The 23,110-nt window shown below is 35.2% G+C and overlaps 1 protein-coding gene across 2 annotated transcripts; it reads right to left on the bottom strand.

Moving 5' to 3' along the window:
- Positions 1-4,419: 4,419 nt before the first annotated feature.
- Positions 4,420-22,964, bottom strand: YIPF5 (Yip1 domain family member 5). 2 transcript variants are annotated; one of them, XM_045794381.2, is made up of 7 exons: positions 22,818-22,956; positions 22,571-22,696; positions 22,167-22,286; positions 15,672-15,844; positions 14,732-14,877; positions 12,789-12,970; positions 4,420-11,441 (listed from the first exon to the last, which is right to left on the bottom strand). In XM_045794381.2, the coding sequence occupies exons 3-7, from the start codon at positions 22,274-22,276 to the stop codon at positions 11,279-11,281; spliced, it is 774 nt and encodes a 257-aa protein (XP_045650337.1). In that variant the 5' UTR covers positions 22,277-22,286; positions 22,571-22,696; positions 22,818-22,956; the 3' UTR covers positions 4,420-11,278. The 2 variants fall into 2 exon arrangements, with proteins under 2 accessions (XP_045650337.1, XP_045650336.1); XM_045794380.2 differs by lacking the exon at positions 22,571-22,696 and having other exon boundaries at positions 22,818-22,964.
- Positions 22,965-23,110: the final 146 nt, after the last annotated feature.

Raw genomic sequence — 23,110 nt, 5'->3', positions numbered from 1 at the left:
TTTTTGATATTTATACAGCAATACATACACCATATAATATATATGTACATGTATACATATATGTATATCTATATATATATGTGTATGTATGTATATATACACATAATATATATACTATCCTTGATTTTGCCTCTTGGCCTAGAGAGTATAAAGTACTACCTGGTCTTTACAGGAGAAGTTTAGAGAGCTTTGGTTTAGGTGATCAGAAGTAACAGTACCCCAAGGCACTGTCAATTCCATGGAGGTGAGAGCAGAGAGACTGGCTGGAGGAGGGAGAAAAAGGTAGACATATTTTGAAGAGTCTTGTCTTTAAAGGTGGGGTGGGGAAGAGGGGGCCCCTTTTTCCCTTCCATTCGTTTTAGCGCTAACCTAGAAAGTGCCTTATGGTTAGCTTCACCGTCACTTGGACAGACTGCTGGGGAAATGGCTATGAAACAACTGGTATAATATATGGGAAAAAATAAAACTGGATCCTTACTTCATATACCAGGTGGACTAAAAAAAAAATTAAATGTGAAAAGCAAAACTTTAACATGCTTAGAAGAAAATACTGAGGCTGGTTTTACAGCTTTGGGATAAGACAGACGCAAGCCATGGAGGCAAACGTGGAGCCCCTGAGTCCTACGCAAGACAGGCACAGTCCTACGCAAGACAGGCACAGGACTGTTTATACACCAGTTTGTAAAAGCAAGCAACTGGAGACAAGCCTAATGTTCATAGCAGGAAAATGGATCAGTGCACTGCAATATATTAATGAAATACCACATACTAGTAAATGGAGATTCATGAAGTATGCACTTAAGTGCACCACAAACTTAGGAGTGAAAAAAGCAGGTTACAGAGGAAAAACAGGATGATGTTATTTGCATAAAAGTAAAAAAATATCTGCTAGATATTCCTACATTGTTTTAGGACAGACACAACACATACATAGTAAAAATGTAAAGGAAAGCTGAAAATGATAAGCCTATAATTCAGAATATTAGTAACTCCGCTGGGAAGAGACGGGCTGCAATTATTTCAACTGTACTTGACAATGTTTTTACATCTCAATCTATGGGCAGGGGCATGGGTATTTAGTATATTATACTTTTTATCTAATTCTATGTTACATACTCTAAGTATAAAAATCCATTTTATTCATAAAGAACCAAAAAAAAAAAAAATCCCTCTTGTTCCTTTACTGGCTGTGTGCCTTTTGAGAGCCACGCCGATTTTTCCTGCACTTCCCATGATGCTGAGATGGACGTAATTGCTGCCCTCAAGAGTAGCACAGCTTTTATTTTGTCCAAGACATTTTAGTGATTGAACTAAGGAAATGGTTACTGTATTTTTCCAGAAGAGTCATGCTATACCACAGGAGGCCACTGCTAACATAGATGGAAGTCCTTGGTACCTTAGAGAGAATTAGATTATTGTTTTATGATTGAGAGGGGCATTGATGAAGCCCCCAAAAATGGATTACTCTAATGGTAGAGTAGCAAACTCTGGCCTATGGGTGATGTGCCTTTTTAATATTTTTTAATGCAATTAAATTAGAAGGACAATATATTGAAAAGCTAAAAATTACATTAGGAGTTATTAGGGCAAAACCATGTTTTCTTTCTAAGGTATAGTTAAAACTTCTTCCAATCAATTCAAGAGCTCTGAAAAAAGAGCATCTAGTCATTAATTCCCTCACTTAATAAAATATCTGTGCCAGGTGAAAAAATGTGTGTTTTTGTTTAAAACAAAGATATCATTCTCTATATACTTCTATAATTTTATACAGCTAATAAAATTTAAAAAAAAATATATAGAACACTTTCCCATGCCAATATATTCTTTTTGAATATGACTGAGATTTTATTACCAACTCGATACTTATGCATATTTATGTATTCTATAAGTATATAACATATATAATAATATATATTATACATTCTATTTTAGAAGTGAAATGCCTTAAATCTCATACAAGTTCTTCATTTTATAGAGAGAAAACTAAAGCACAAAATGACGTAATCAAGGTCTCACCACTTATTAGCAGGGCTAGTGCTAAGGTATGTATTTTCCACTCTCAGCTCACAGTTCAAAAGCATACATGAAAAAGTGCCAGGATTGCGATGCTTTATCACGGTGGTCAGAAAATTGGACTCAGCAGGGGAGGACAGGAAGAACGTGGATGGGGGCCTGTGAGGGGCTACTAAGATGCTTTGAGTGTCTGTTTCTTGATCCAGTCATGTGACTATGCTCATTTTGTGAAAATTCACTAGCTGGACACTTACATTCTGGGAAATTTTCTACATGTCATAACACAATAAAAAATCCCCATAAAAAAAAAGCACATACAAAACATGTCATTCTTAGTCAATACAAAAAGAAGTAAATGCCAGGTGACCGTTTATATACCTGTTACTAGGTACATGAAACATGCAAGTCCTGAGCTGGGTCATACAATTAAAGAAACATGAAGAATTTGTGAAGGATCTAGAGAAGAGTCCAAGGGCAATGAGAAAAAGTAAGTTGTGAGTAAATGCATTAAAGCAGAGAATATTTAGCTTGTAAGGAGGAAGGCAAAAGCAGGATTTTGTTCACAGTAGAAACTTAATAGTTTGGAGCTGCATTCAATGGGACAAGCTCATTGAGCAAGGCGGGGAAGCACTTCCCCAGGCAGTGAACCAGGAAAACTTGAAGCAAGGGCCTTACTCTTCCCTGTATCACTTGCAAAAAGAGATCAAGTCTATTTTCCCCATAGAGAGGCAATATTACTTTTTTGTTAAAGAACTGAGAATAGGCACCATAAAACTTTGACATGCACAACAAATGCTACAAATACATCTCATTTCTGTATCAGGGTCAACTAGAGTTGGAATAAACAGAAACCAACAGGATACAGAGAGGCAGGGACAGAAGCTGTACCCTGGGCAGTAGATATATTGTTTCTCTTAAAAATGTTGATAAACTGCCTATTTTTTTTTATAGCTCTGTAACTACTTCAATTCATCAGCTCTGCTCTGATTCTGAATATTATAACTGCCAATGTGGACCAGCAGCCAGAGTGCACCCAGCTTGGCGGAGGAAGGAGGCATATGAATGAGGGGCATTAGGATGGTAGTAATAGGATACTGTCTTCAGATCTTGGCCAGGGACCACAGGTTCCCTGCCCCAGTCTTAGAGGATGGCGACCTGAGTCCATCTCTAATAAAGAAAGAACAAGAAGACTGATGCTCTAATTGCAGCATGAGCAATTGAAATTACTGGGGAGGAGAAATTTCCAAACCCTAGGGCTAAAATGAATTTGTGAGAGGTTTTGCAAACATGATTGTATCAGCAAGAATTGCCTTATGTAGTCTGGATGTTGAAAAACTGCTTTACATTTGACTTCCTTGATAAAATTGATTTATAAAATTAACATACCTTGCTGCTATCTATATTTAGTACTTACGGCTTTTACACCAATAATGTAAATAGGCTGTATTTTGATACACTAAAAATTGTATATCATTGTTCATATAACATAGTATAAGTATGAAAACAAATTTCCTAGTACATGTTAGCACAATCTCTCCAACCTTCCCCCTGCTGATTCTCTTAGGGCCCCAGACTCCTTGCTATCATCTTCAATTCAGTCTTGACTTTCATGCTCTCAGCTCAGCTCCCATTCTGCCTCTAGGAGGGACCTGGTTAAGACAGAGAGTTTCATGGTTTGTTCATAAATGATTCTTATTTTTGTGATATGAATAAAAACAGAAAATCAGTACGATTCTTACGTCAAATATTAAATTCTAACTTTGGTTCAAAGTAGATGATCAAGGACAGCCATATTAAAACAACATTCCTCTCACTGTAGATGCAGTTTAATCTTTTATTAAACCATAGAAGTGATTCAATTTTTTATAGAAAAAGCCAAAGCCATGTTATCCCAGGAAGATTGTGACCTAGACTAGTTAGAATAAAATACATTCTGAAGAGCTGGTAAAAACTGAACCTGGGTTAAGCATGCCCTTGTGACAGACCTAGACATGCAAGGAGTATCTGAATTGGCATTTAAGCTGGAAGATGCTGTTCAATAGGACTGCTCATGCAGTGATGAAAAGGTACCACATTTAAACAGTTCAGAAACGGTGTTTTTAAAAAGTGCATTAAAAAAGCAGGCCATAGGGCGCCTGGGTGGCTCAGTTAAGTGTCTGCCTTCAGCTCAGCTCATGATGCCAGGGTCCTTGGACTGAGCCCCACATCGGGCTCCCTGCTCAGGGGGAAATCTGCCTCTACCTCTCCCTCTGCCTGTTGCTCCCCCTGCTTGTGCTCATGCTGTCAAATAAATAAATAAAATCTTAAAAAAAAAAAAAAGCAAGCCATAAAATATTATACACACAATGCCAAAGCAAAAAATACCATCTAAACAACCCCATGCAAACAATAAACAAGCAAAAGGAAGGCATTTTAAATCATTTTATTAAGTAATTCAACTCTTAAAGCTCAATAAAAATTTACATAACAAACTGACTTCTGCAGATGTCTGAAGTAGAGATGTTGATTTTAGTCTTTATAACTGCTATCATTATAAAATTTAACTCCTGGGAATTAAAATAGGAACAAATTGGGTAACAAGGCCTAGTCTGAGCAGAGTCACTGTCAGATCATACCATATATCTGATATTCTCGCTAAAGATAAGTAGTGATACAATTAAAGCACAACTGAGTTAAATGATAGGGATGTTCTGAAATGAGTAAATTAGATGAGCATGAAGATCCACTGAAGGGGAAATTAAAAATGGGCACATTTCAGAACTTTTTAAAAAAAGGCATGTAAAAACAGTGACCTTAAAATGACACTGTCAGACTGACTCTTCTAAACGGGCAAGAAAAAAAAAGGCAGCTCACTTTGAATGAAGTCTTCCTTTCTAATGTAGGAATAATTTGAGGTGTGGGTGTGACATGATACTTTTACAGTGTTCATATTCCACTGCTTAAGAGTAGTATAAAAATGCTGAGGTAACAGAGAACCACAGAGCAATGCTTGTACAAACACAGATGTGACTTGCATGCTTCAACAAATCAAAAACTAGACTCATACTAAACAGAACTATTAGGAAATAAAGTGATTGAAATTTTCAGAATTTAAATTCTGCATTTAAGTAATTATTAACCTGAGTGCTATAAAAAGCAAATATGGCATTGTAATAATAGAAGATGCCGGTACCAATGCAGCACTACTTGTAACTTTTAAAAAATGTACAAAGATCCCAATTGTCTGACAAAAGGGGACTGCTGAAGTAAATTAAATTCTGGTCATTTAATAAAATGATATCCAGCCAGGAAAAAGAATGAAGAAAATTTCAATGTTTAACATATATAATGATGCCCACAATAGATTGCTACGTAAAACAACAACAACAACAACAACAACAACAACAAAACCTTGAGAACATTATGCTAAGTGAAAGAAGCCAGAAACAAAAGGCCACATTTTATGCTTCTCTTCATAGGAAATGTCCAGAACAAGCAAATCCAGAGACAGAAAATAATTACTGGTTGCCAGGGTATGGGAGGTAGGAAAGTGAGAAGTATGGGGATTCTCTGTGGGGTGATGGAAATATTCTGAAATTAAATAGTGATGATGGTTGTACATTGTGAATACAGTAAAACCACCAAATTAATAAAATGGATTTCATTCTAGGATTTTAATAAAAATTTTAAAAAAGAGGAGTGTGCACATGTGTATTCATGTGGAACAAGCCACTGGGGGTACAAGGGGGCAGAAGAGGACACCTGTGTGTGGTCCGCTAGGACGCAAACCAATCAATCTGAAGGGAGTTAGGTGAGGAGTGAAATTTGGAGGGGGTGGCAATCTCACTTCTTTGGTGTCTCAATTTTTTCCCCCCTCTGGTCAAAAGTTCTTTATTGTTTTTTCCTCTGTTAATATCTGTCTTAGGATTCTTCTTCCTTCCTCTTGAACTCTAAATGAACACAGATGTTCTAGCAGTTTGCTCTACCTCCCATTCTCACCCTCCACACTATTAACCTAGGTTTTATTATCATAAAACCTAACACATTTTAAGGGTATACTTTAATGATTTTAATAAACATACAGTTGTGCAACCACGATCACTCAAAAAGCTCCCTCTTGCTAAGCAATCAATTCCCACTTCTACCCCCAGACAACTACTAATTTGTTATCCCTACAGATTTCTTTTCTAGAAATTCATATAAATGGATATGTGGTCTTTCATATACGGCTTTTTTTTTCTTAGCATAATGTTTCTGAGCGTCATTCCTCTTAGAACATCTTATCTATAAACCACTCCTTTCTATTGCTGTATAGAGATATTTTTCTTTATCGTAATGATGGCATGTAACATGAAAAGGAAATAAAGACATTCCTATTTTGAAAAAACATTTAACACAGTAGGACTTTTAGGACCATTGGCTGCCTAAAGAAGGGACTATCAAGACCTACAGCATTAACAAAGATCACAAAACTGAAAACTGTAAGCAAATTTATCATGAAATTTTACAAGGACTTTCAAACTATATTTACCTGAAGAAAAAAATGAAATAACCATATTGCTTTCTCTACTTTTAAGATAACCAGAGTAAGCCAAGTAGGTATATAAATTAAGTATCTTAAATGTATCTACTGAGTACTTCATTGTCTTCTCATTTTTAAAATTCTTTTTGTGCTGCTAGTGTTGAAAAGCTATTTTAAACACCTTAATGCATAATTAATCACCCCACTTGCTATCAGATTTAGTGGTAGTTTCAGAAATAAACCAAATTTATATACACAAGGTAAGCCTAATTTGTTAGGCTAACAAAAAACGTAATATCCGATTTTCAGAACCGAATGTGCTCAAGAAAGTATTTGTGCTTTTAAATTAGGAGAACAGCTCTGTATTTAATTAGTCCTCATTTGAGTATGTAATCATTTTAATTTATTTGCACAAACACAGGACACTGTGCTCCATCAGCAGATAATGTTCTTCATTAACTAAAGTAGGAACTTGGTTCACAAGGGTAGAAGTATTCCTATCTTGATGCAAAAATCCTAACTGCACACTACTAGATTTCTTTCTTCAGTTTGCATAGTCACCGTTCTGAGATATACATTTGTTAATATAAAACACTTCTACTTAAGGACTCTGCCAATCCCTAGAAATCAATAATTTAATATTTAATGTTTTCTATTACCTACTGCCCAGCTATGAATATTTCATTATTAATGAACAAAGCAGCTTACTGAAATTCAAGTAATAGTTATGTATTAAAATTCAAACTTCAATTTGGATGGTGGCAGAGTAGAGTTAAAAATCAATTATATCTTCATTGGTGGTGTAAAATAATAATAGCACAGATTGTAGAGAGTGGTGAGGATAAGCTTTACTCAGGCTGTTTGAAAGCAAACTCCGTATTCGTGACAAGCTAATGATAGATCATTCTTAACTATTCATCAAAGCACACAATCCAATTTTTCCTTACGGGATTCACAATAAACCTTGGTATCTTGTTATTGCCATTCCTTCCCCCAAATCCTAAATATATCCTAAGAAGAAAAAAGAATCTCCCATTAATTATTGTAACTCTTTGAAAAAGTACTTTGTTTTTGCCTAATTCTAAATGTTTCATTCTTAAAGTTCCTATTTTGAAACAAGCATATCATTAGATGAAATTGCTTAAGAAATCATTTAAGCTTTCATTTCCAAATAAATTGAAATTTATAAAAATTGAGATCATTTGGTAACCAGTAGTTAGAATCTGACATGGCATCATAAAATGAATCAGTGGATAGTCTGTGAGGATAGATTTAACTTGGAGCATTATTTGGATAGAAGCTTGCTCTAGCTAGAGTTCTGAAAACCGAGGGCTATTCTTTGGTACTCTTCATGCTATGATCTGTACCATTCTATATTCCTTGGAAAACTTTTGGAAATATTTTATGAAAGGCTAAACACCTTGTCATATATTTTATATATATGTCATACACGCACATACATATATGTATATATACATATACATATATATTGTAGGAATAGGAATTATATATATATATAATTTCTCCTACAGGGCAAGTTAAGCAAATTGTCTGAATCATTACATTAGCTCTGCTCTATATGACAACAGGCAAATCTCCAAATGTGGTCCTGACTTCCCCACAATTTTCCACGACTAGGTCAGAGTACCCTATTGAATAAGATTTTAATTTCTATAGTTCTCTTTTTGCCCAAAGTTCTAAATTCTTCCATTTACAAGGAAAAAAGTGTCTAATTTCAGAAAGGAAAGGCTCCTTTTTTGTAGGTAACAAACACTATAAAAATAATTGTATAATTTGAACTTCAGAGATAATTGTCCTACTTAGATTTGGAGTATATTTGAGTTGAGCTATACCCATTAAAGTTACAAATAAACTTGCGAAATGTCAAATGCACAGTACTTAAATTCTACTCAAAATATGTCATTAGACGCATTTTTAAAAATTCTCTTTGATTGGATGCCTAGTATGTGACAACAGTTAGCATTTTAAGATTTAGAGAATTTTGCACTATCTTTATAACTATCTGCAGAAAGAATGCCTATTCCTACAAGCCTAGCTACAGAGCTCCTGAAAGCACCCACTGGTAAACGTGGTAATATAACATGGTATTAAAAGTCATAAAACATACGTTTATATCACACATAAAAGCAACTGTCTGTTCTTGGCATAAAGGCATGCATAAATAAAGAACACTCTAGCTTGAGTGAGAGATCCTGAAAATCCATTCACAGTGAATTTGTTACTCAGGGACAATCACTAAGTGAGCTTGTAGCCATACTGAGTTACCTCTAGTATTTAACAATACATGTTATGTTTTTGGTACAAAATAGGCCCTAAAAGCAAGCTAGGTGCTCTTCCAGGAACTTCACTGAGGAAACAAAAATCTACTACAATGCCAGAGAAAAAAGTCACCACATACAACTTTTTGAAAGTTTTTCAGCTTCTAAACTATGCATAAATATGGCTACATACATTGTATTTTAAGGAAAATTTTTAGAAGGGAAACTTTGGCTATACATGACTCTTCAAGTACCAAGCAAACTCTAAAACTAACCTCTTGCATTAAATGCAACTCCACTATATAGCTGTTTTGACAGAGTAACTGTTTATATATGATGGTTTTGTGCCTTATCGCTCTGGAGTTAAATAAGATAACCAACAACAAAAATCTCTCAACATTGATATAAATTAAAAATTATTGTCTTGGGGGTGGGAGAGGCAAAAAATAAGAAAATAATTTGGGGAATCTGGCTGAAGATTAATGGTCTAAAACCAAGCAACAGTGAGAAAACTTAATTCCCAAAGCATCACCTACCCTGTTCATTAGGAAAAACTGGATATTAACAGAAGGCACTCATTATATTTGCCTTAATAAGATTAGTGTGTATTTATAAAATGAGCTGAAAAAGGCAAAAAAGATACTATCCACAGATTGCAATAAAAAATATTCTAAAACACTCTGGTACATTTGCAAATCCAGACAGAAATGAATTATTACTGAGAGTATTCCTTCAGAAGATTAAGTATTAATGAAGAAAAACAAATTTATGTGATTCCAAAAATTAGAAATCATGATCTTATAAGAAATGTATTTTAAAATGAGCTGAAAAAGGCAAAAAAGATACTATCCACAGATTGCAATAAAAAATATTCTAAAACACTCTGGTACATTTGCAAATCCAGACAGAAATGAATTATTACTGAGAGTATTCCTTCAGAAGATTAAGTATTAATGAAGAAAAACATATTTATGTGATTCCAAAAATTAGAAATCATGATCTTATAAGAAATGTATTTTAAAATGAGCTGAAAAAGGCAAAAAAGATACTATCCACAGATTGCAATAAAAAATATTCTAAAACACTCTGGTACATTTGCAAATCCAGACAGAAATGAATTATTACTGAGAGTATTCCTTCAGAAGATTAAGTATTAATGAAGAAAAACAAATTTATGTGATTCCAAAAATTAGAAATCATGATCTTATAAGAAAGGTATTTTATTAACTTAATCTCCTTTTTTGATTGAACACTACCTTTTAAAAACAACAATTAACATCAGTTTGGTGTTTTCTTACTTAGTCCAAAAGTCTCCTTTTTCTTTTAAAAAAAGCAACATTTTCCTCCCCACAGGGCACCTTTCTTGTAAGTGTAACTGAGCTTGTCTAAAATCAGAGGCAATTTTTTCAGAAAAAGCCAATAATCAAAATACAAGATATAATATTTTCCTACAGGTTCTCTGGCAAGAGAGCATGACATTAACCAAATAAATTTAATACAAGGAAATAATGTTGTAACTCAAATTGCCTTTCACTTAATCCCTTTTTTTCTGATTTTATACTAAATTATTTGTTCTTAAAACTTAAGATAAATCAGGAATACAAGTTAAAACCACAACTTAAAGAAAATGCGATACCGAAAACAGCGAAAGTCAACTCAACAGCAGTTAAAATTGGGAAAATTTTAATTACTAAGCATCAAATGCATTTTACATCGATAACTGCAGTACTGAAATTGTGACATTTTAAATATTTTTCTCAAAAAAGGTTAGTGATTTTCTTTTTCCTAGGAAATATGGAGATCCAACTATGAACATTAATGTGGCCAGTCTGGGTCACTACAGTTTAGTTAATGCTAATCTTAACAGGTGTTCACATTTTCTGTCTACAATAAAGTAGACTATGAACTTCTTGTCTCATTGAATTTTAGCAAAAACTCCATGAGATAATTTAAAGGAATGTCAAATTTTTGAAGTGCAAACTCGTAAAACTCTACTTTGGGATCACTTTTTGCTTCAAGTGCATCTAGCTCAAGAATATAGGCAATTTTTCTTTCCTAATCCCTTGGAAAAATATTTCTGCAATAAGTCTCGTGTCTTCTTAACTATGATTGGGTTGTTTCTAAGAAAGATTATTAGCTCTGTGGTTAGTTTCCACAGTTGATAAAAATCTATTAAAAACATCTTAATATAATTTGCAAGGAAAAAAATTTGTTTTTCAAAGGCTGCAGGAACAGAAGAGAAATAGCACTTCTTATTCTTACTTGTATAAGCACAAACACTTAAAGCTAGTCATACTGCAGATAAATCCAACATAGTATTCAAAAGTTCTATAAAAATGAACAAAAGATACATGTTTACTTCCATTGCTCCAACAGTCAAATGTTAGGTCTGCATGAGAGTTGCACTGTAGCTGTTCGCTGGTCCAATATAAGAGTTCAAAGTCCTTTTTGGCCCAATGATGTTCACACGCCAGATAAATTCAGTTCAAAAAACGGAAATCAGGGCAAAGACTCCATATAACAAAGCACAAGGATATGCTACTAGAAGTTGCTGTCCTTCCATGGCTAATGCAGAAATAAAAATTTTGGACGCAGAAAAACTACACCATCCAATAATTCCAGCAGTGAGAATGATTCCTACCATTCCTCTGTAACCAACAAGGAAAAACGGGGGGAGGGAGGAAAAGGCAGTAGATGAGATTAGTTATATAAGAATATAACAACAATCAATTCTAAAGAGAAGTATTTTAAATCCACATTGTACACATCTGCAGAAATGATCAAAAATTTTTTTTCAAATGTTAAAATAATGTACCTCACGGTGAATTCAATGACGCTCAATTATTCACATCCACATTCAATGATGTGATAAAAAGCTCATTTATGTAACTACATTTTGCTCCTGTTAGCACAGGAGGTAGGTTTCTCAACTTTGGCATTATTGACATCGGGGATGGATGCACTTTCATTGTGAAGGGCTGTTTTGTGCATTGTCAGGTTGTTTAGCAGAATCCCTGGCCTTTAGCCGTGAGGTACCGGTAGCACCTCTGCACGCCCCACAACTATGACAACCAAAATTATCTCCAGACACTGCCTAACATCCCCTGAGAGCAAAGGGCCCTGGTTAGAAAATACTGCTTTGGTAGAAAATCTCATTTGTAAAATTCAAATATATATCTCCCAAGCTCCACAAATGAAAAGAGTGAAACAGTTTCTACACTGAAAATTTATGCAAAGCAATAACATTATGAAGCCATCATCTTGCCAAATCTCTAGCATCAAACAGCTGATACATGCTCTTCCCCTAACCTCTCCTTTAACTTTTTAAGTGCAACAAAAGCCCATCATAGATTGTGCCTGGCACTAACCACAAGGAGGAGCCTGAACTGTTGAGAGAGAATCTGCACACTGGCCATGAGGAGAGAACTTCATCAGCAGGAATTTACACTTTCCTTTTTAACCTTACCTAACATGTTATTTAACAATTACATACTTAAAGCTGCTTACAAGTGCATCTGAGAACATGGCAGGCTAGTAACAGCCTCCTCCCATAAAAAGAATGTTTCGTTTTCAGTTAAAAAGCTGCCAAACACAGAGTATGTTCATTCACTTAGCATATGCCCAACATCTTTAAGAAATTAGATATAGTCTAAAAAATATCAGAGACAGTAAGTATAATTTTAACAACTTGTTCTTTTCATGCAATATTTTAGTTAACAATCACCACCGTTTGGTTTGTTTACTGACACTGGTAAGTAAACACAAAAGAAGTGAAATTCTTTACCACAGATAAAAGCAGAGATGGTATAAAAGATTTTAAAATTTATTCTCAGTCCCACTGTTCACCACTGAAAAGCATGTAGTACAGTCCTCATTCACAACAGGCACTGTATCTCATGTTTGCTGAATCAGTGATTTATATTTAACTGATGGTGAGATAAATCCTATTACAGAGAATTGGTCAATCAATCCCCAAAATAAAGATCAGTACTTACTGCAAAGAAAATATCACTGCAAAGCTGGAAAGTAGGATCATGGGAAGAAGACAATATCCAAGGACACTTGCCACACACCCAAATGAAACACCTGTCATACTCATTAAGTTTAATAAACAGAACATTCCTAGACATCCAATTGCACTGATCCCATATACATAGCCAAACTGGATTTTGCCAGCCTATGGGTAAAGAAAAGATTATAGGTTAAAAGAAAGAAAATAAGTTCTTTTTGGTCTTACTTCACCTAAAATGGTACAGGTAAGAAAATATTCACGTTGTGAGCATCAAAATCTGCAGAGACATCTATTCTTTATGCAGAATAGTAAAACACAGATTCGCTTTTACAGCTGTCTCAAGAAATCTGAAGTATCCACTTCCCAATACACAGATATCTGGTTTTTCATTTTCCAGTTTACTATTTGAGCAATTCAGCAAATAAAGATACAAAATCACGGTACAATCACCTTTAAGTAGTAGATGTCTAAAAAGAAATCTAGCTGATTTTAAGCAAATAAACTACACAGACAAGATGAAAAGCCTTGCAGAATGTTTGGACAATATCTAATATTACTTGAAAGCACCTAATACCACCAAAATTGCCCAGAAGCAATTTATTCTCATTGGTAGATGTAGTTGCAATCTTTGTAACATGGCTGTTAAAGGAGCTAAGAGAAAAGAAGGCAGGATAAGCAGGACACTGTGGTTCTATGGGGAGGGGAAAAGAAAACTGATTAACAAGTAAGAGAAATGTAATGGAAAATATAGTTTTCGTTCATTATTTTTCCAAATTGTTGGTAGATTTACAGTCTTTTGACAAACAAACAAACAAAAAAACTTAATTATGCTCTTGTAAAAAACATTACTGAACAGACTTAAGACGTATAAGTCAGTTAAATTGCTGTCGTAGTACTGTCAAGATATATGAACACTGTACTCAAGTCATACTATGATGAAAATCAGTCCACAGAGAAGATTTCAAAAACTTCCTGGTTTGTCAGATTTTGGACATATAAAACTAAATCACGAGAACGCCTCTAAAGATTATGTTACATGGAAAAATTCTTGTCATTTTTGTTAGACTCAGTATTTATTTGTAAATATGTGAGTGTAGAAGTTTCAAAGGGTTCAGCTGGGATCACCAACGAATTCACTAATGTAGTAATAAAACCTCATACTTGTACAGCACATTAAAATTTTTCAGTGTTCTCATATAACCTGTCTGGGTTAATCTGTAAACAATCTTGTGAGGTGGGAATCATAGGATTATCTATCAGAGGGAGCTGAAGGATGAAACGGCTTGCTCCAGGACACAGCAGGAGCAATGAACTGATGCCCAGCTTTTCTGGCTAAAAATCCCATCTTCTATCCATTACATCATTTATCTCTTCTAATTCAGAGACATAAAACACAACAGATACTAACAAATTATCTTTACAAGTATTCATTTTCAATATACTTTAACATTTGTAGGGAGGTAGGAAATAGACAGTAAAACGTCTTATCCTTTAACGTTCCAATTCATTAAAAATTAAAATAATACATAGTAAAGTGACAACCAGCACCACTATAACAACAAAACACCACACAAAGTCCATAGATTTAAAAAAAAAAAAAGCTATCATTAAAATACATAAACAAACAAAAGAGCAACAGGCTAAACAATGTCAATTGCTAAAAAGAAGGAAGTTTGATGAGGGACTGAAGCCACATGTTATTATTTGTTTTTTTCCTCTAATAATTAGACCTTTTCTTGGAACAAAAAATTATTTCAAAATATACGACATTTATTATCAATGGAGAAATGATGAATAGGTATATAATCTAGGCAATTCAATACCATTCAAAACACATGTATAAACAGAGTTATGAAAATGGCTCCTGGTGGAACACTGAAAGATTGTTCTCTCCTCTCACACTGAGAGTTCAAACTAAAATCTTACCAGTAACAACGTGGCTCCAAAAGCAAGGCAAAAAACCATCGGTCCTGCCAAATCAGTCTCATTCATGATGCTGCCGTCTGCTACTTTTAATGGATGTAACACTGTTAATGTTTTTTGCCAGATGTGGTCAAAATTGATACCTAATTCTAAAGGAAAAGAAAATAAGACAATTAGGATTTGTGACACACCTTCAGTTTACCAGAATTTATGCTGCAATAGGAGACAAAATGAAACACTCAGCATCAAAAGAGAATCTAGCAATATGAGACATTATGCTTAGTCCTCAATACCAGTCTTCACTGATTGTGGTGCTTACTTCACAAATATCCTATTTCTGGTTTGGTGCTGGAAAAGTGTATGGATGTGAAAAAATACAACATTCTCAGCTGTGACTGTGTAACAAAGAATATATGGGCAGTGTTAAGGAATTCTTTACCTGGGGCTTCAGGAATACCTGGAGATGCTATGAAATTGTATATGAAATTATGTTTCTATGCACAGGTGTGCATTTTTCTGAGAAGAGTATTCATAACTTTCATTAGACTTTGAAAGGGTATCTCACCCTCCCAAAAATGTATAAAATTACTGCTTTATGGGTTTTAGGATACAATTTGAAAAACTCCATACTTTTCAGTGATGTTACTACTTTTGCCAGCTTCTTCCATGTAGAATAGTCACTGCCATGCTACTTTCATTTCTTCCACTGACAGACTTTAATTAGTAATGTGAAGTAAAAGTCAATGCACATACTGACATAACTATCACTTTATAAAGATCTATTAAAAAAATCTGGTCCCCGATGGCTCAATGTGGTTTCATATCTGTTTTTTTCTATAACATTATTCTTTTAAAGGAAAGGACAAGTTCTCCAAACTAAGATATATTTTCACTGACCAGAAGGGCAATACAGAATACTATGAAACACTGCAAACAATCCTACCTTCTAATAAAGGTGGTTCATCCTCAAAGTTGTTTCCATAGAATGGCTGAGGTGTCGTTGGAGTGTATGCCTGAGCTGGTTGAAAAATCTGCCCAGTGTATGGCTGTTGTGGCTGCATCATGTCCGGAGGGACAAATCGGCCTTGCTGCGAGTAGTCATAGCCAGCATACTGTCTGTAAATCAAAGTACATTTCTCAGAATTATGTCAACAGTGGATATCTCTGAGACCTAGGTTGTCATAGTCATGCAATTCCTAGAATAGCTACTTTGCCAGTTTTCATAAATGGTATTGAAATGATAACTAAGACCAATCTAATCATCTACAATGGTAAGTTGTTTTTTTAAAGAATCTTCCTGATGATGCCAACACTCACACAGCACATAAGCATTTTACAAACTATGAAACTTCTAAACATTAGGTGGTCAACAACTTAAGAATTTTATCTATTTCTCCCTCTCCAGGAAGTATAAGTAACATGAAGAGAGCTGTTAAATACAATTGACGCCTAAGACTATGAATGAAAATGTAGCATGACAGACTTTGTACTACATGCTATGTAATTTTCCACTGTGGTCTGGTTCTCCATTGAATGTAATCATTCTTCTTCACTTTTTGTAGTATGCTATTTTTTGCAAGTGGGTAAATCTCTTTAAGAACAACCACCAATTTCAAATACAGAGTGGAAAAATTCAAGCCTCTTTCTGTGAAAGCTTTCTGAATATAACAAAACATTATTAGTACATCTTGCATTTGAATAGCACTTCTAAGTTTTCAAACTAGGTGTACACCTGTTTCATTTGATATGTGCTATAGTAAATCCTGCATTTCGTAGAAAAAGAGACTTTACCAAGGCTATTGTAATGATGATAACAACAGGGAACAGAAGGATGCTGAAGCAGTATCTTTACTATGGACTCTGGGAAACAAACTGAGGGCTTCAGAGGGGAGGGGGAGTGGGGGACTGGGATAGGTCATTGATGGGTATTAAGGAGGGCACATATCGCATGGTGCACTGGGTGTTATACGCAAATAATGAATCATGGAACATTACACCAAAAACTAAGGATATACTGTATGGTGACAAACATAACATAATAAAAAATTATTATAAAAAAATTAAATAAAAAACCGTTTTACCATGTTCTGGGCTTACCTATGAACAGGTCTAATCTCATTACATAGTAAGAAATATAGAAGTAAAACAATTATTTTAAAAGATATTTTTAGAAAGAACTGAGAAGCCTTAAAGATCCTTTAAGTTTAATCACCCTTAAAAATTTAATAGTTCCCTTTTGACAAATATAAAATCTAATGACTGCCATGAATATTGAGATTTTAAAATTAAATCTAATTTTTAAATTCACTGATCTTGATTAAAAGCAAATTCAAGTAATGGCAAAATTTCAACTACACATAGCCCTCTGGAGAGCCCAATGGGACTCTCAAAATTTACTTACTCCCTAGACCAATCCAAACTTTAAAAAATGCTATTTATTTTTCTGATTATATAGTAATATAAAATTCGATGAAACACTATTTTAATAGCAAAAGATAAAAAACAATACGAACAGTTACCAGTAAATATATTGTAATAGGGGCATAAATTACTACGCACCTGTTAAAAGGAATGAGGTACTTTTATGTGTACTAATAAGGAATGATAACCAAAAGATACTTAGTGGGCAGAGTTGAAAAACACCCAATGTTCAGAACAGTATATACCATATGATATACTGTGATGGTACTTATTGGACTATATCTGTATGTATATATTTATATACACATGTACACACATTACGTATAATACATACAATTATGTACATTTAGGTATAATGTAACATAGATAGCATAACATATAATTATATAGGTAAAAGGACCTGGAAGCCGGGGGAAGTGGAAGACTTAATTTTCATATTAAAAACTTCTGCACCTTTAAAAGTGTTGTACATTTACTATTCATTAAAATTAATTCATTCTAAAATGTTATAAATAACATATAGGTATATATTAACTACTAAAAATTTCCAAAAATATTTATAACCTATTTGAATGTTACTGTGTCAAGTGTTTAATGTGAATTATATCCTATTACCTCACTACAACTTTAGGAGGTTAATTTTATCATCCTTCCATTATAAAGATGTAGAAACTGGTATTTGGGTGAAAATGATTTGCCTGTGATTTTGTCAGGATTCAAAGCCAAACTTTTTGACTCCAGTGGCCAACTCTTAACAATTATAATAAAAATCACCCCCAAATCCTACTTTATGGAGAGAGCTATAGTATCTTCTTTCCATATATACCTTTCCCCTGTCATTTTTATATGCAAATATGTTGATTTCCATTTATTTACACACACACACACACACACACACACATCCCAAAACAAGATGGTTGAAATGAACTAGGACAAGAATTAACATTTTTTGATTTAGTGTAATACGCTATTGTATCGATCTGTTAGAATGTATGGAGGCTTCTACAATCTGCATAAACAGATTATATTTTATTCTCTCTCTCTCTCACAGAAAAAGACAAGAGAATATGAATGTGTATGCAACAGAAAAGCTAAAAAGAATGGTACAGACCAGTGGTTCTCAAACTCTCTGCTCTTAGGATCCCCTTATACCCTTAAAATTTATTACTGGGAACCCAAAAGATTTTTTATTTATGTGGGTTATATCTGTCAATATTTATCACATTAGAAATTAAAACAGCAGCATTTAAAATATTTATTAATTCGGGGCACCTGGGTGGCACAGCGGTTAAGCATCTGCCCTCGGCTCAGGGCATGATCCCGGCGTTACAGGATTGAGCCCCACATCAGGCTCTTCCGCTATGAGCCTGCTTCTTCCTCTCCCACTCCCCCTGCTTGTGTTCCCTCTCTCGCTGGCTGTCTCTTATCTCTGTCGAATAAATAAAATCTTTAAAAAGAAAAATTATTAATTCATTCAAAGTAATAATTAACCTGTTACCTATCAGCATAAATTTTTATGAAAAACTACTTTAAAAGATTACTGAGAAAAGTGGCAATGTATTACATTTTTGACAATCTCATTAACATCTGGGGTTTAATGGAAGATAGCTAAAAATCCTTATATCTGTTTCTGCATTCAATTTGTAGTGATGTATTGCTTTAGTTGAAATATGTGAGGAAAATCTAGTGTTGCAGACAAATAGTTGGAAAACTATTGAACAATCTTTTCAGATTATCATAACTATTCTTTTCATACTACATCAAAACTCAAAGTGGTAGTTTTTAAAATTTAAGTTGCAACACAGAAAATGGAACAATACTAATAAACTTTTTATACTGTTAGAATACACTGATCTGTCTTGAACTTTGAATGGATCCTTTCTTTACTCAGGTATGATATTGTAACATTCACTGCTGAGTTAGAAAATATTAATGTGAGTATACAGCTCTTCCAAACACTGACATATTTAATATAAAACATATGTATGAGGTATAAATATAGGAAAATCGTATTTGTTAATATCACTGATTTTATCAGAAAAATGGTTAATTACTGGAAAGCTGACAAGTTCACAGTAATGGACACAGTTTTCCCAAATCCTCATTTTTACCTAAAAACTTGGATTTAACCATTGGCTACACATACTGTCAGTTTTCTTTCTTGAAGTAAGAAGCTCAATTATTTCATCATTGAGAAAGTATCTGTGCAGGACTCAAGTCTAAATAACCATAGTTTGTCTGGATGTTTTTTCCAATAAAAATGGTTTTCATGAAGAGCAGCTGATACAGTCTGCGATTCAAATTGCACAGGGGCTTTTCCTCGAGAAAATCATTGTACTTCAGTATGAACCAGAGGTGCTTTATGACTGTTTCCCATTTTGTCACAAAGAATATTTTTAATGTGTGTACTAAAGGGTCAGGATTTAATAGCATCATAATTTTTACTGCTTCATCGAGGGCATCCTTAAATAAAACTGGTTCCCTCCACACCCCAGCAAGTGTGCGGCAATGAAGAATACAACGATTACTAGAACAATCTGATGCCCTTGTCTTGATTCATATTCAGATACTAGCAGTTTTGCCAATCACTGTTTTTACAACATCAGTACAAATGTCAACACACCTGAAAAGGTAGTGTCTTAGTATTGTTATAATAACAGTTTTAACTTTAAAGACTCTCCGAAAGTTCTCACGGATCCTCTGGGGTCTGCAGTCCACATTTTAGAACTTTTCATATAAAATCATAAATGTCATATAAGGAACAGAATTACTACAAGCAAATGATAGCTTCAAAAGTGGTAGCATCATTCCTTCTTTCAGATGCAAGGTGAGAAAGACAACACCATGGAATTTTACTGTTTTCCTATTCTGGAAGGACCTGGTCAGGAAAATTTGTGGCTTGCTCCTGCTGGGTATAGCATGATAGACATGATCTTTAGAGACTAAATCAACCCTATATTCCATATAGGTATTTAACAGTTAAGTCAAAGATGAAAAAATACTAGCTTTAAATACTTAAAAAATACATAGCTGGCATTTTATAGGCATATCTAGCATACAATGTGGGACCTGTCCAATGGGGCAATCATAAAACTCAACAGATTAAGACTAAAGGGTCTTTTACTTTTTGTTGTAGTTATATTAATATATAAATGATGCTTATAAATGAAACCCAATTATTACTGATAATATATTAAACTTCCTGTTTTCCTAGGCTTCATTTATGAACTCATATTTGTTAACTGGCAATAACGGGTATGTAAGCAGCTGCAATAAAACTTTATTATACTGAAGCAATGGTTACTGGCACATGATCTGGCTGCAATGGAATTGTGAGAATATTTAGCAAAAGAATATCTAAACAAACTCCCTATGGGAAACTGAAAAGAGAGGATGATATCTGGAATGAAAAGAGAAGTCACACGTTTAACTGATGCAAATATGGACAGGACAGGAAAGAAAGGCAGAGATATATAAATCTAGGAGGCTGTGATTTAAATGTAATAGTTCTGCAGAGGCCAAACATCATTTAGTTAAAAATAGGCCTGCGTAGAGAGACAGGTTTTCCAAAGCCCTTTGGCTGCACTCTGGCCAATCTTTCATTCATTTTCCTCTAATACAGGTTAAAACAAACAAAAAACAAAAAACATTTTTAGGTAAATAAATAAATGGAGATTTCTCAACACGATTTTTCCAATTCTGTCTAATTAATTGTTCAAAAGAGATAAACTCCTGATAGTATATAAGAGAATTTAACTTAAGGAAAAAATGATTCACAGTATTTTTCACGTGCTCCCTCCCACTGTTCAGTGTGTTAGGTTTTAGGGGGGCAAAAGCCTTAGAATATATCAAATTAAGCAGACTCAAGGGATCAACAGCTTGTAAACCTGTAAAAAGTACAGCTTATATAAGACAGACCATACTGAGGGCTGAACTTGATTTTTGCTTTGCTTTTTAAATTCTTGGGCATTTTCATTCATTAATTCAAACATGTTCTCCTACTACATGTTTCTCTCAGATTGATTCAATACACAACCTTCTCTTGCTCTCATCCTGGGAGGCTCTTCATGAGGTTTTTAATTCAGGGTTCACAGATGAACATCAGACGGCACATCAACTGTGCAGTGACATGCATATTTATGTGGGCATTTGAGTGGATGTATTTATATTTCAGAAAGAGGCTCATCGTTTTTTTAAGATTCTTGAAGGGGTCCTGCACTATCTAAAAAAGGTGAAGCCACCATGGTATTGGAAATGACTGATGAGATTATCTGTAAAAATCCTAAAAAAACTAAGAATATGATGTCCTAGAGGAGACTGGTGGAAAGCCTCAGGTAAAGTATTTCTGCCACTAACACCAGAGACTATTAAAAAATCAGGGTTTTGTTGTTTTGTTTTGTTTTGTTCTTAGCAGTTAAGGGCTGAAAGGTTTTGAGTCCCCCTCTTCAATGTGCAACTGGCAACCTGTGTGTACTGACCAAAAGGTTTCCATATGAGCGTTAATAAAGATGATTATCACTTGCTATTAAAAAAAATATCACCCGATGATTCATAACAGGGAGCTTACACTGCTGAACAGCGTCACTAAGCCCTTTGAATTAACCTTGATAAGGTCTGAAATTTGGACTGACTTAACTTCTTAAACTAGCCATCACAAGATTTTAAATTTTTAACTGGTTCTGTAGATGAAATAGCCTAGGTATCTTCTAGATACTTGAAGCTTGCATCCCTATCTTAAATGATGTAAAAATACTATTACCAGAAAACAGTTCCTTAACAATCTACTTTTGCACTGGGGGCACACCTGAAGATTTCACTTTTAAGTGAAACTCTAAATAGCGCAATCCCTTCAAACCCAAACCAGTGTCACAGATCTTTCCAGAGGAAGGAAGATTATGAAAAATCACATTCCTAACAAGGGACGTGTTGACACATTGAGTTTTAGGCACAACCAAACAATGAGGATACAGGCTTTCGCTTCAGTCTGGACTAAATATTGTCAAAGGTGACAAGTTACTTGCTATAGGGTCCTCCACTTCCTCCATAATCATAGGACTGCTGTGACTGGTCATCGATGCTGTAACTTGTCTGGTAGAAATCCGTGTTTAAGTTATCAAACCCTGCCATTGCAAATTATCTGAAAGAGAAGAAAAATGGCACGTAGTGTTTATACCCAAGGTCCTACTGAATTCGTTTCGATACGAAGCAAAAAGCCTCAGGAGGCAGTAAATTATTTCTTCTGGAATTGGGGGAACGTCATCTGGAGGATAGGTCCAGGTGGGAGTTGCACAGAAAACGTCTGGTCTCTAAAAGCGGGGATGACACCTCCACTTCACGGAGCTGATATGCCCGGGTTAGGGTAAGGGGCATGGGAGAACTGGTCCCATGGAGGTCTAAATAACAACAAAGACGATTCCTCACCTCAGGGCAGACCCTGCCGCTGACAATGCGACTGTCTCCTTGCAAAATAAGGCCTGGGCCTTCCGGGTAAGGGGAGACTCCTGGAAGGCCGCGCTTGAGGTACAGGGGCTGCGTCAAAGCAAGGGCCTGAAAGGGAGTGAGGGTCTGAGCGAAAGGACCGGAACGCGGCGCCGAACGGCGGCAACAAGCCGCGCTGCACAGGAGTGAAGAGAAGCCGAACAGTGTGCTACAAGCCTGGGACACTCACCAAACGCTAAAGCGGCGGTAGCGGCGTCAGCTGCTCCAGCAACCCCCCCCCAAAACCCCCCAACAACGCTTAACACCCTGAACTGACTCCGTTGCTACGTGTCACAGGGCCAAAGAACTGCTTCCGGAGGACACCCGCTCGCGCAGGCGTGTTGGCAGATTTGTGCCCTTCTAGAGCGGGTATGGGGCGGGGCCAGGAAGGAGGAAACCAGCTGTGGAGCATGCGCAGTACCGACGAACTTAGTCCAGTGGCGGGCCAATGAGAAGAAGGAAAATACTTCCGGTAACCTTGTT

The sequence above is a fragment of the Ursus americanus genome, chromosome 5 (genome assembly GCF_024610735.1).
Source record: "Ursus americanus isolate L20-20 chromosome 5, mUrsAme1.1.p, whole genome shotgun sequence".
NCBI classification, from domain to species: domain Eukaryota; kingdom Metazoa; phylum Chordata; class Mammalia; order Carnivora; family Ursidae; genus Ursus; species Ursus americanus.
Note: the sequence above shows the minus strand (reverse complement) of the source record. Positions and strands in the feature narration are given on the sequence as shown.